This window comes from Motacilla alba, chromosome 4 (assembly GCF_015832195.1).
Source record: "Motacilla alba alba isolate MOTALB_02 chromosome 4, Motacilla_alba_V1.0_pri, whole genome shotgun sequence".
Taxonomy (NCBI): domain Eukaryota; kingdom Metazoa; phylum Chordata; class Aves; order Passeriformes; family Motacillidae; genus Motacilla; species Motacilla alba.
In genome coordinates this window covers 46,916,043-46,929,175 of record NC_052019.1, presented here as the reverse complement: position 1 = coordinate 46,929,175, position 13,133 = coordinate 46,916,043, and the positions used below count along the sequence as shown (strand labels likewise).

General features: G+C 37.4%; 1 protein-coding gene across 2 annotated transcripts in view; it reads right to left on the bottom strand.

Annotated features, from left to right (window-relative positions):
- Positions 1-13,133, bottom strand: part of PAPSS1 (3'-phosphoadenosine 5'-phosphosulfate synthase 1) — a 39,702-nt gene that overhangs the window by 6,667 nt on the left and 19,902 nt on the right. For both annotated transcript variants that reach the window (XM_038135686.1, XM_038135687.1), the window contains exons 7-11: positions 11,647-11,758; positions 8,509-8,714; positions 6,292-6,427; positions 4,647-4,915; positions 2,672-2,901 (exon numbers count right to left, since the gene is read on the bottom strand). In XM_038135686.1, the coding sequence (XP_037991614.1) occupies positions 2,672-2,901; positions 4,647-4,915; positions 6,292-6,427; positions 8,509-8,714; positions 11,647-11,758 (953 nt within the window). The remainder of the gene's footprint in view (positions 1-2,671; positions 2,902-4,646; positions 4,916-6,291; positions 6,428-8,508; positions 8,715-11,646; positions 11,759-13,133) is intronic.

Here is a 13,133-nt window from a genome sequence, read left to right as displayed (position 1 = left end):
ACCCCCACAGGCATACAAGGAATGCTATCAGCAAGTGTTACACCTTTCTCATAAAAGCTGGCTAACTCTATGCCACTGCTAATTCTGCAGCCACAGCGGCAGACAGACATCCCTCTGGCAGCTGGACCAAGATTTTGGTAACCTCTCACCATAAGCCAAAGACTCATCTACCACCATTCTCTTGTTAGGACTTCCTCAGAAGCCAAAAGGTATTTCACTAACAGCAGCCAAGAGCCCAGCTGCAATAACCTCTGCGTGTCTTTGCTGCCAAGCCAGGTGTGGGTGTGACTCTACCAAATTACAGAGACACTCAAGGTAGCAGATGGGGTCTACTGTGGCTTCTCACAAGCACCTTCTCAAACAGAGGAGTCCAAGAAGCCTAAAAGAACAGAAGAGATGATCACACGGGGAAAGAATAACTACACCCAGCAGCTAAGACACACAGCCAGTTATAGCTCAGTCCAAGGGAAACCCCCTTGCCATAAGCTTCCACACATTCATGAGTGATGTAAATTCTGGTATTGCCTAGTTGGCTGTCAGGTCTCCAAGCCTCAAAAAACTGAGAAAGGTGCAAAAGATAGATACCAAATTACCCTTTTCTGATACAAGTCACAGCAATGCTTCTAAGCATACAACCCTCCTTCCCACATTTTCATGGTGTTTTTTTCACCAAGTGAGCTCAGGAAATATTTCCACAAACATCACTATTTCAAATCCAAGGGTCTTCCACCAGTGCTGATCATCTCATGTTTCCAGGCAATCCTCTCTTCCCTGCCATCCTCCTTGCAGAGTCAAACACCACATGGTCCAGGAGTCTGCCACATTTTCAGCATTACACAGACTATCTTGAAAGGCAGCCAGCTGCACCCACCCAGGCTCTAACTCTGTCTGGAGCCTACCACAGTGCTCCGTCTGGCAGGCAGGAGCAGCGACGGGAGCCTGCACGTGTCCGCATTGCCATCTAGAGGATTGCTGCCACACACCAGTCCATCTACAAACAGCATCCACGGAAAATGGGACAGGACAAATGGGCTTACATCCTGACAGCACCAGGGCAGAACTGCACATTAGTGGCAGCATGGCCTTTTCTCCACGACAGTTACAGAACCAGGGAAAAAAGTGCCCCAAACCAAGGCTTCATAGACACATTGAAAGGATAAAAGGGTGCACATGATGCAGTCTGTGACAGAAGGCAAAATCTGTTCCCATTGCTTTTCATAAAAAAAATCTCAAACAGTTGTTTGGGTTCTCTTTAATCATTTGCTATGGCTAATGACAGAGGTATAATTTTACTTGATTCAAATCACATCTATCCTGCTAAGAGTACAGTATCGATGATCAGAGAATTAATATTCTGAATTTTGGCCTGTCAAATTGCTACTCCCTTACTATTCTAATTTAGTAAGAATTTATATACCAATAAAACTACTTCACTTTGATCTTTCTGCATTGAAGCATGACCAGCAGGTCCAGGAAGGTGATTCTTCCCCTCTACCCCACTCTGGTGACAGCCCACCTGGAGTACTGCATCCAGACCCTAGGGACTTCAACATAGTCCATGGATCTGATGGAGTGAGCCCACAGGAGGGCAAAAAAATTTGATCAGAGAGCTGGAGCACCTCTCCTCTGCAGACAGGCTGGGTGTTGTAGTTGTTTAGTCTGTAGAAGAGAAGGCTCCAGGGAGACCATACAGCACCTTCATGTTCCTAAAGAAAGCTACAAGAGAGCTGGAGAGGAACTTTTTGCAAGGGCCTGTAGTGATAGGAGAAGGAGGAATGACTTCAAACTGAAAGAATGTAGGTTTAGATTAGATATTAGGAAGAAACTCATTCCTGTGTAGGTGGTGAGGCACTGGAACAGGTTGCCCAGAGAAGTTTGCATTTCAGTACCAACTTCAACTGCACTTTAATGTAAAACAAAAGTACATTTCAATAATCTGAATAAAGAGGGTTAAATTAAAATGACAAGTTATCTTCACAGTATCAATTGTTGCCACTAGAGCAACACATACACAAAGTTTTGGACACTGCTATCCCACACAAGGGAAAAATAACAATGAAGTATGCATACAGAAGATGAAATTAACTGTTCTGTAATTGGATTAAAAGTAAAAACAAAAAAAAAAACCAAAAAAAAAAACCAAAAAAAACACGCAAAAAAACCAGAACAGCTGAAAACCCTGGGACACAGAATAGTCTTAGAGCATCATTGTGTTTTATTACTAATAGAGAAAATACATAGCTATTTGTCACCCCATCTTGTCCACTTTCTTTTCCATGCTGCACACTCTGTGTCTCTTCCCTCCTATCTGATGCACACCTGACACCTGAAAAGCTTATTTAGAAAGACAAAGCAGTAGAAAGCTAATCTTACCATTATAATAAATAATAATATCTTTCTCTGGATTTACCAATCTGTGACATTATGCTCCAGAATCAGAGAAACCCCAGTACCTGGGGAGCCTTCACATGGCAGCAAAAGTTAGATCAGGTAGTTGGACTGTGAACCAAATCATGCTGAATTCAAGCCACATTTGTCTAAAAGCTACATAGGGCATCTAAACACTGCCCTACTTGAGAGAATGAATTTAATTATAAACAATTTTTTTAATGTGGTCAGGGGTAAGAGCCGCTATTGCTCAAAATTTTCTTAAAATGAAAATACAACTTACTGATCAGAGTCATAATAATCCATGCACTTCTTTTTTTTATTATAGGCTGCGACCCTGAAGGGTACAATTTCCAGTGCTCGGAGGCCTGGAGCCATTGTGAGCACTTTGGCACCATGGGTTGGTTCATACAGATCTTTCCCAGTGTCAGGGTGTGGCATCCCTGCTGGATCGCGCCCTACAATGTAGAAGTTAGCTCCTGCAACCATCCGGGATCTGCAGTGCCACTGAACCTACAACAGAAACAGGAAAAACAATTAACAGGAGAAAAGGCTCCAAAGCTGCAGCTCTCAAAATGGGCATGCACTCTGTAACTACCATATTTTCCTTACTCAGATGTGACTTTTACTATGGAGCCACAACATAATAAAGAACCAGTTGAGTTGATCACCATCAAACTTACAGCTAAAACATACTATCCCCTTTTTATCTGCACAGTAGGTAATCAGAAAGTTACTTCAGCACACATTCAGAATGAAAAACCACCCATGTTCAGCATTTTCAACTTGTACATGCGGCAAGGATGTTGTTCAAGGCAGAATTAGCACTTTGTCTGCGTGAACATTAAAACCCAAAGGACACAAACTAGGTACACACCGCACATGAATGTTTTTAACAGACTAACTTTCCTAAGCAAGTTTTGATAGAGCTTTGCCTTACAGAACTGCTTCTTTTCTTCCAAGGCACTTATCAGGAATGTTAAAAATACAAAAAATGCTAAACTGATATTAAACTTGTCCATTAGGATTTTTAAAAACTGGAAGGAAACATCCACCTGTAGATAACCATATTACCAGCTGCTTGTTCTTCGGTAAAGCACTTGTGCTACAGAAACAGATCTAGTACCAATGACTTTTAAATAACCTATGGAAAATTATTAAAGAAAGAATCTCTCTTATTACTTGAACAAACATTACTGTCAGGTTGTACTCTGGGGCCACTGGAAATTACCTCACAGGTCAAAGGAGGAGAAAAAATTTATCCTGTTCAGAATAAGGAATGTGGATTTTGTTCCTCCTCACACATACAAGAATGAGGTAGAAGATTTCTGTTAATTCTCACAAAAAGCCTGTGGAGAACAGCAGAAGATTCCCCACATTAACTGACTCACATGCCTTAGCCAGATCTGGACTGCAGTTTTTTCTCTGGACTGAAAGGCAATAAAAGCTCTGTTTGACCAGACAACTGGCCAGCAGAAAATAAGTGGCATCTGCCTAATTTAAGTTCACTAGCAAGATCTCCTATCTATGAAAAAAGCTACCCCAGAGTTAACCTCAGAGCCTAGTCAGAACTTGAACCTCCTGTGAGTCAAGGTGAAGGCTCGCAAGGAGGTGAAAAAAAAAAGGAATGAGATGGAGAATTAACATCCCCTCAAGGAATTGTCCTCAACTGAGAACATTTATTCTTTCTGCTGCCTCCCACAAACCTCTAGGGACTCCAACCCAAGACCTGGCTCCTAAATAAAGTGTTGCCAAAGAATTATTTCATACAAAAGCCTCGAAACAATTCTCTCTGAATTAAGTTCGCCAAAAAATAAACAGACTGCTTTTTTCTTATTATGTGAATGTCCCTCCAACATACAAATTTCTTGCTTAACAATCATAAAACTGAAGTATTTTTAAAATTCAGGACAATCACTTGGTATGTTAACAGATCTTATAATTCCTTCTGAAAAAGACTGTAAAAAAAGGAGGAAGGATTAAATTATTATCATATTCTTGTAACTGTAAAGAAAGGAACCTATAAAAACAATATTTTTTCCCACTATTTCCCGCAAAGTCCTCCAATATAGAAGTTTCTTCAGAAGATAATGTTTTGGTTGGTGACGGAGACTTGATAATCTACTTTCCCAAGCAAAATTAGTCTCCTCTCTCCCATCATTAAAACAACACAACACACAAACATCAGACGTCACACAAAATATTTTAGTGCACTATCAAAAGGGTTTTGTTTCACTTTAAATTCCTGCTGTATTTACCTCAGTTGGTCCTGCATACATCATGGGGGAAGGGAATATAGCTACCACTGTTGTTTCTGGATTCAGGATTCCCTCCTCCAGCACTGCAGCATGCTGCTTCATGCGCCACATAAGAGGAACATCGTCCTCCTTTGTCCAGCCTCCAAGGGGGTGCAAGAGCAGAACCGGGCGCCGGTAGCCACGTTCCAGAAGCTGCTTGTGAGTATCCTGCATTAAAAGAGCGTGCCCATTGTGCACCGGGTTGCGTAACTGGAATGCAAAAACAGCATCTGGGGAGGGAAAAAAACAAGACAAAAGATATAAGGAAAGCAAGTTATTTTATCAGAAGTTGTACAGCCAAAGAAAAATATACAGTATATGCTTTTCTCTGAGCTCTATTAAACAAGTGTAATAGCAGTGCTCACAGGTCATTAAAGAATTCTCAATTATTACAAAATCACTGTACTTAGTAAGAAAACTAATAAAAAGCAACCATACAAAAAAATCAGCTTCCTTAACTTCTGAATTTTCTGCAGAATTACTCTGGTTTCTCCAAGAGCTATAATCTTCTATTTGGATTTTTCACTTGCATAAGGATATTGTATTCTAATAAGAAATAAAACTATGCTACCTATCTTAAAGGCTAAATATATCATCAAGAGAACAAATGGACCTGTTTGGAACAAAACTAATAAAAGGGAATTTAATGTTCCTTACTAAGTTTCCTTCACCTTAGTTTAGAAGATTTTAACCATAGTAAGAACAAAGCAAGACTAACTGCAATTCCCGAGTATTACAAACCCTTCAGTGAAAAAGCCTGCCACAGGATTTCTCTCTCCTGTAAATTCAGATGAACTAAAGTGCCCTGTAAGACAGCAAAATCACTGTAACAAGAGATTTTCCAATATGGAACCAATGAAACCTAGAGAACAGGTTTTTTTTTTTCAGATCTCAAATGTGTTTGTTTAGGGATTAGCCAAAAGACTGATATCGCAGACCTACAGCTCCTACACAGAACCTACAGACCACATAGAACAATGAAAGGAGCTCAGAACAGTTGTGCTTTGCATTCTCAATGTTAATCTCTCTCCTAACATTTACAAGTGCAGCTGCCTGCCAGTCACTGCCACAATGAAAGCAGAATGTTTGTTCTCTGCTTTATGACATTCCTCAGCCTCTTACTTATCTGCCTAACACAACCACTTTTGTGAAAAAAACTGTTTTATTTCTTGTGCTGAAAAGAAATTTGGCACCAGCCTACCTACACTACTTTCATAAGACTTGTTCCCCAGAAGCAGCATGGAACAGACTTAAAAAGAGCAGAGCACAAAAGCTCAGCATTCAACCATACCTCTGTAGTTTTGGCCAAACATAATCTTTAAATCACAACTTACCACATTTTAACACTATCTTTTCTTGCATTGCTAACGTGTCTACAGTGCATGGAAAGGTAAAGTTCAGAACCTCAGGCATTACCAGCTTCTGATATGTATTTAGGCAATGCAATTCCTGAGATCATAAAAGTTATTTCTATTAAAAGCCAAGAATGCCACCTACCAGAGCATTCAAAATTTTCATCCTTGAAACAATGCCAACCACAGTGGTAGCAGTAGACATTTGGATAAGCCTCTGCAGGAAGAAAGAAAGCAAAAAAAAAATTACTCACCAGCATTCATTTCCTTGAATTTCTGCCTTAGTTCAGCCGGAGTGAGGCGGTATTGATCAAGTCCATCATTCCAATAAATACGATCAAGGACCTGTAGATCTCCACCTACAAGCCAGTTCCCTTGCTCCATAACCATCTAAGAAAAAAAACAAAGTTCATGTCAGGATTAGTTATCAGCTTCTCTTGAGTATCAAGAACATTGCAATGGGGACACATCTTTACCAAGGATTGTGTTCCAGGTTAATTTTATCTGACAGTCAGAAGTCAAGCATCAGTGTTAAAAAAATGAAAAAAAAATTCACTGGAGCATAGTCCAGACATGTTATACTGTGATGCAGGAGAGATACACAAACCTTCACTAGGCCTTTCTTTCAAAATTGAGATAATATAAAGAAATGCAAATAGCCAATATTCTTAACCAACACTGCATGACAAACAGAGTGTCTGGAAAGTCTTGTCTATTACAACTTATTTAGCATATATTAGTATATATTTTTATTATTACATGTTTAAAAATTTAATTACAATATAGCAATACAATGAAGTTGCACACTTTATAGTTATTGGTCAAAGCAAATGCTACTGCAGTATCACTCTGTAGTTTACAAGATTACATCAGGAACAAAGTAACAAACAAAACAATTCTGATTAACTACTCACCCACTTTAATCTACAAATAAAATCAGAATCATTGAAGTAGAACAGCTTTTGGACTTGTTTCATGGTAGCAGTTTACCCAAGTAACAGATGTTGGACAGTCACTACTTTTTTTATATATTTAAATATCACCTCATGCTTTATCAAAAAATAATTATGGCAAGCTGCTTCACATACTCTACAAAGAGCCATAGACTTACTGTGAAATTTTTAATTTCTAAGAATGCATTTTCTTTTGAAGATGAAATCACAAAAAACTTTCAAGTTTCCTCCACATTTCTGATAACTTTTTTTGCCGTATGCAATTCAGAAATGACAATAAATCTGGATATAACAGAAGATAATACATACTAAACCTAAAAGCCAAGGCGTGAAAATTAGGTGTGAGTTTTTCAATTTATTTTTCCTTTGACCTGCAGGAATTAAATGATGCCACAGTAACCATTCCCTTCTGGAATGCCAGAACTTGACATCTTACCAAGGTGGAGGGAACGTGTGATAATGATGCAAAGATGAGAAAACTCTGCACTACACAATCTCTCAGGTACCCAAATATTTCTGATTAAGAACAACCAACAAATTCATGTGCTGTCATCTTACTACTATAGAACCCAGTACAGGCATAAGAACATACATAGTCCCTTATCTTCTACATAAGAAGTCATTCAAATTTTGTCTGCACGAGATTTTCTTAGAATTTATTAGATCTCTGTTAAGTTTTCAATAAAGGGATAATCTTATCTTCAACATCACAGAACACATCAAGCACTTTAAAAATCTTCTATTAGTCATACAGATGCTTTTACAATATTTCAAAAGCTTTCCCTTTCCAAAAGCAAGCTCATAATTTGAGGTTTGTTTGATTTCTTTTTACCTGATTTTATGTCATACCTGAAAACAAAAATACCTCAGAGACAAATGGGGAAATAAACATATTTTGGCTCTGCAGAGCTAAGATGTAACATTCACATCAGCTTGCATAAGCCAACACAGCATTGTGGTGAGCATGTTACAATTAGAACATTTCAGTGTGACATACACATAAGGCCAAGATAATAAAACATAACGAACACAATGGATGGGAAATTACTCCCCAGAGAGTTAAATGATGAAGTCTCCAGGAATAGGGCCTGTTTGAAAAACATCTAAAGCAGGCAGGTCTCACGTGCACCACATGCAGGCAGAAAAGATGCTTTCTATCCTTCACAATGCATATATCCACTGATTAAGGAGCTTTGATGATCCATCTGGTGATGAAGAGGGATGTGTTTTCTAGGCACACTGGAGGGCAAAGTTCCCTCTTCTGTAGCACAGATTCTACAGTACATTCTAAATTCATTTCATGTGTACATATTGACATTAGATTTTCACGCTAAGTACAGACTATTCAACAGCTGCACAGAAAAAAAATTACCTTTGTTTCTGCTCAGATATTTTAACTGATTTTCAAAGTAGTTTTTTTTGTCTAAGTACATCAATCATAGACATGCACTTCAATAAATTTGCAGCTCCACAACAGTACAGAGAACAGGACTAGATTTTCAACTTTCAAACACACACCTTGATATAGGGATGTTCCTTGCATGTGGTTCCCCACTGCCTAGCACAGCGTTCCTCTTTCCTGTGCTCGTAGAATTCGGGATTACGGAGAATGGCAACGCGGCGACCTTCATACACCAATGCAATTGCTGTGCACCCATCAAGCCTTTCTTTGTCTTCTTGAGTAGCTGTTAGCACTATAGGCACTGACAGATTAATAACTCCTCCTGCAGAGGGAAGAAGAAAAGCCCTTTATCCTTAGTAACAGTCAACAATGTTGTTATGAAAAGCTACCTAATTAACATGTTACTTTTAAGGCTGTAAGTGTATTACATGACAGGTAGTTGAAACACTTAATTTAACAGGGATTAAACAACTTTTAGAATGAACTCATACTTCCATAAGATACATGCTATAAAATTGAGCAAACATTGAGGTTTGAGAAAAAGTGAACACAGTACTGAAACTACAGCTCAAACACAATATGCAGCAAGTACTTAGAGCTGCACAAAATTATTTAAACTGTGAGGATACTGCTTTATGGGAAACTGAGTATCTTTCTTAAGAATCTATATAGAAAGTATAAATACACAAATAACATTTTAAAATAGATCATCTAAAATATCAGACAAGATTGCTGCTGGAGTGGATAATTAGTAAAAAGGAAATTACATTCTCAAAAGACACATTTTGGCCCCTAAGAAAAAAACCAATGCAATAGGAGCAGACAAATGGACCTAAGCAGTTAACACACATAATTGAACTATTTCAAAAGGTAACTTTTGTTGTATACTTAAAACTGTATTCAGATTCAAGCATTTACCTTCCAGAAAAAAAAAAAAAAAAAAGCTGAGTCAGGCAAACATTCTGCATAGTTTGTTCAGCTGAAAGTTCACCAGCTACTTCACTTCTAAAACTAAGCCAGTGTAGCCAAATTTTAAGGTTGTGTGGTCCTTCTTTTTAAGCACCTACTTCACTGCCAGATGCTGAAGTCTTGTTTTTCTTTTCTGCAAGGCTGAGATTTGAAAAATCCAGCGGAGTAAATATTGTAAGTCTTCTACAAAGGCTTGGGTCCTAAACTTTTGTGTGGCCTCCAGGAGAAAAGTCATGGACCATTTAAAGTTAATGGAGGTTTTGGCATTTGCCAAGACTCTAAAATAAGGCTAATTTTGCTATTATTTAAGCAATAAAATAATTAGGAAATTAAATTTCTTAGGAAATTAAAAATTATAAAGCTGGATGAAAAGTTTAAGCAATAAAATAGATCCCCCTTCTTTCATAATGCAAAATGTATAATACATGCCGTGCATGTCCTCCTAAGTTCAGTCTTGGTGCCCAGAGTTATTTTCAAAGCAACAAGGTCATAAAATTGAATTTGGCAGCAGTCACAGAGAGTGGTTCAACACCCCAAAATGGATAATTTAAAAAAAAGTTTTGCTTTGCAGACAAGTAAATCTACATTTCAAAAAGATGTCAAACCTGCTGATTATTTTGTCCATGACCAGCAAATAAATACATAATATCTTCTACATTTTTCTTCAGCGACTGCACAAATAAGAAACTGAGGCAAGGCAGTGAAGCAAGTCTGTTAAATCACAGATGAGCACAGTGTCAGGATAAGACTTTTTCAGGCAACTTAATCTTTAAAGGAATACTATCAACACATCTGCACTGATCTCCATAGCTCAGAAGTCAGTCAGTATGAACCCTGCTTTTAAAGCCCAAAGGATGAGATGCATTGCAGGTAATATAAACCATTTCCCTCTCTTCAGAATCAAAGCCCTGCAAAATGATTGCTGCTGTAAGACCCAGAATTAACATCCCAAGCAAGGAGGAAACTTCGTGGATGTTGTTTTGACTTAACTGTTGCCATTGCTGCAAGTAGCAAAGCAACTTAGGGCAATCATATTTTTCTAAAAAGATTTACACATGTAAAGTGCTGTAGTAGATCTCTAAAAACAGGAAATCAGTAGCAGGACATCTAGAGGAACATTATCTAAGCTTAGGATTGAAAATTGTTTCCATCAATAAGTTGCTATTTTTCATTACTCATATTTTTTGTAGCACAGACGAGATGCTCAAAACAGCAGCAAAAAAGTATAAAAAATTGTTATATTGTTATATCTGAAGCACTCACCTATACAAGGTCCTAAATGCCCTATAAAAATCCTGATTTACAGAAAATTACAGGACAGGACTAGGACCTACAAGCTATTTTAGCAGCTGAATGCATTGCATGTCATTTGCAGAGGACTTTTCACCTGGATGGATGTACAGAAGGCAAATGAAATGAGAACAAAACTAACAGCCCAAAATTATACTGCAAAGTAACAGGATGGAATTATGCTGTCTAGGATAGCACCTAGACAAAAGGGAATTAGGAAATATAAGAAGGATGACAGATGTCTGTATTACAGAATTGAGAGAAAAGTGACTTCTTTTTGTTCTGCTATTTGGTCTCTAGCAAGACAAGAGTGATGCAAAAGGAAGCATGAAGATAGGAAAAAGGCTGGAGTAAAACAGCCTTCAAAGAGGAATAAATGAAAAATGACTGAGGATCACAATCAAACTCCAAAATCTGAGGATGTTATGACTTACTATCTTAACAAAGTTGTTAGCCAACTGGTAATGCAAAATAAAATTTATTCATTTAAATCATCCCAGAAGTTACTAAATCATAGTAATTCAATCACATGCGACAATTGTTCATACTCTTGATGCTTTCACACTTCCAACAGCTCCAGCACTCAAGTCAGTTTATTGTCCTTTCCTCCATTACTAATACCAAACAAATCTTCTGGTCACAGAGCTAAACAACAATTAAATTGCAATTCCAAATTCTAAGATCAATTTCTTCAAAACAAAATAGTAAGTGTGCATTTTAGAATTAAATGTTTTTCAGAAATTAAGATATTTTAAAAAAATGTAAAGGCAAAAAGACAAAATATTCAAATTCTAATATGATGGTAGGTATAAAAAGAATAAAACCATCACATTTAAAACTGGTTATTATAATATTCTATTCCCTTAACCCAGACCTCAAGTTGTGCACAAGCCTAATAATGTGTAACCACACCACCACTAAGAAGCAAAGCATCAAAAATGTTTTGGAAGTATGATTAGTTTGCTCAGTTTTATAAATGGTGTGTTTTATCCTACCATCAAGGAGACAGTCAAAGTGAAGGCACTGGAGGTATTCTCTCTCTCTCATAAAGCCATTCAGGGGTGTTGCCCAACCTTCTGCTAGCACTTGTACCCACTGCATATCCACCTTGTAAAGAAATGAAGAGATAGACTTAGAGCAGATAAAAGTTGCTGCTTAATTACTGGCATCAGGTATTAATCATAATAGATCATGCTTTAATTCTAAAATGCAGGACAGTACAAATGGAAGATTTCTCAGTGTACCATTTTTAATCACAAATAACTCAAAGTTTCTACAAGTAAGGAAAAAAACCCAACTTGTTCCTCACTGTTCATATTTTTGGCTATTTCCCAGTCCCTACACTGGATGAAATTCACATGTGTTAAAAAAACCAAACCAACAACACACAACAACAAATTTTATTTGTAAATCTTGATAAAGTCCATCTTAACAAAATTAGAGAATCCCACTTGCCTTTATCTAACAAAACAAGATAACAAAGATGTTAAAAAGAAAAAGAATAATAACAATACATACAATTACCACCAAAAAAATCAGGATTATGAGTGTAAATATTAAGAGGTCTAATCTTTAAACAAATGAGAAATAATTTTTTTCATAAACTAGTGAGACAATCCAGAAGTAAAATTCTCTCTGGCTTAGTACTTATTTTAGTATGAGGTATCAGTTTACACAGAATTTCCTTCCTTAGCACCCAGTCACACTATGACTTAGTGTGTGGTCTCCATTATTTCTGCATGTGCATTACTAAGATTTGGTCAAGTTTTTGACAAGGACAGGCTTTGCTTGTGGAAGTCTCTTTTGCAAAGGGCATGACTAATTTTATTACACTGTTTAATTATACTGAGGCAAGTACAAAACACAGTTTATTCCCAAGCTTACATGAGATACTTGTTTGATATTTAACAAGCCAGTGGTTGGGGGTGGAAGAAGAAATTATTTGTTTTTCTAGATAGGGAGCAATTTAGAATGGGACACTACTGAAGTTTAATACAGTGACCTTAAGTATTTCTTCCTCAACAAAGCAATTAATAGTTTTACACAGATATATGTGGAAAAAAATTAGTAAAATGTGGTGAAAGGAAGTATCAATATTCATTACTAGTAGAAGACCAAGCAAATTTTACAATTAGGCAGCTCAATGCTTAGTATGTCACCCCAATCCTTCAAAGTCTACTCACAACAGATGCTGAAGTCTGAGCTTAGTCAGCTCCTAGATCAAATGCTTAGCTTTAAGTTCTTGTAATACCATCAAAAAGCCAGTGAAAAAACTCATGCACGGTATCTGTGTTTAGGCTTAGTTATTCAGAAAAATGAATGAGGTAGAACAAAAACACATCCAGAAGCAGCTTCCTCTAATTAATCTGTGTTGAAAAATAATGCATTTAACCAAAATAAGAATAGGATTGATCAAATTGTTCCATGCTTTTCCATATTCTCTCTGCTGGAAACTAGAAACATAGCACAGTATGTTCTAATG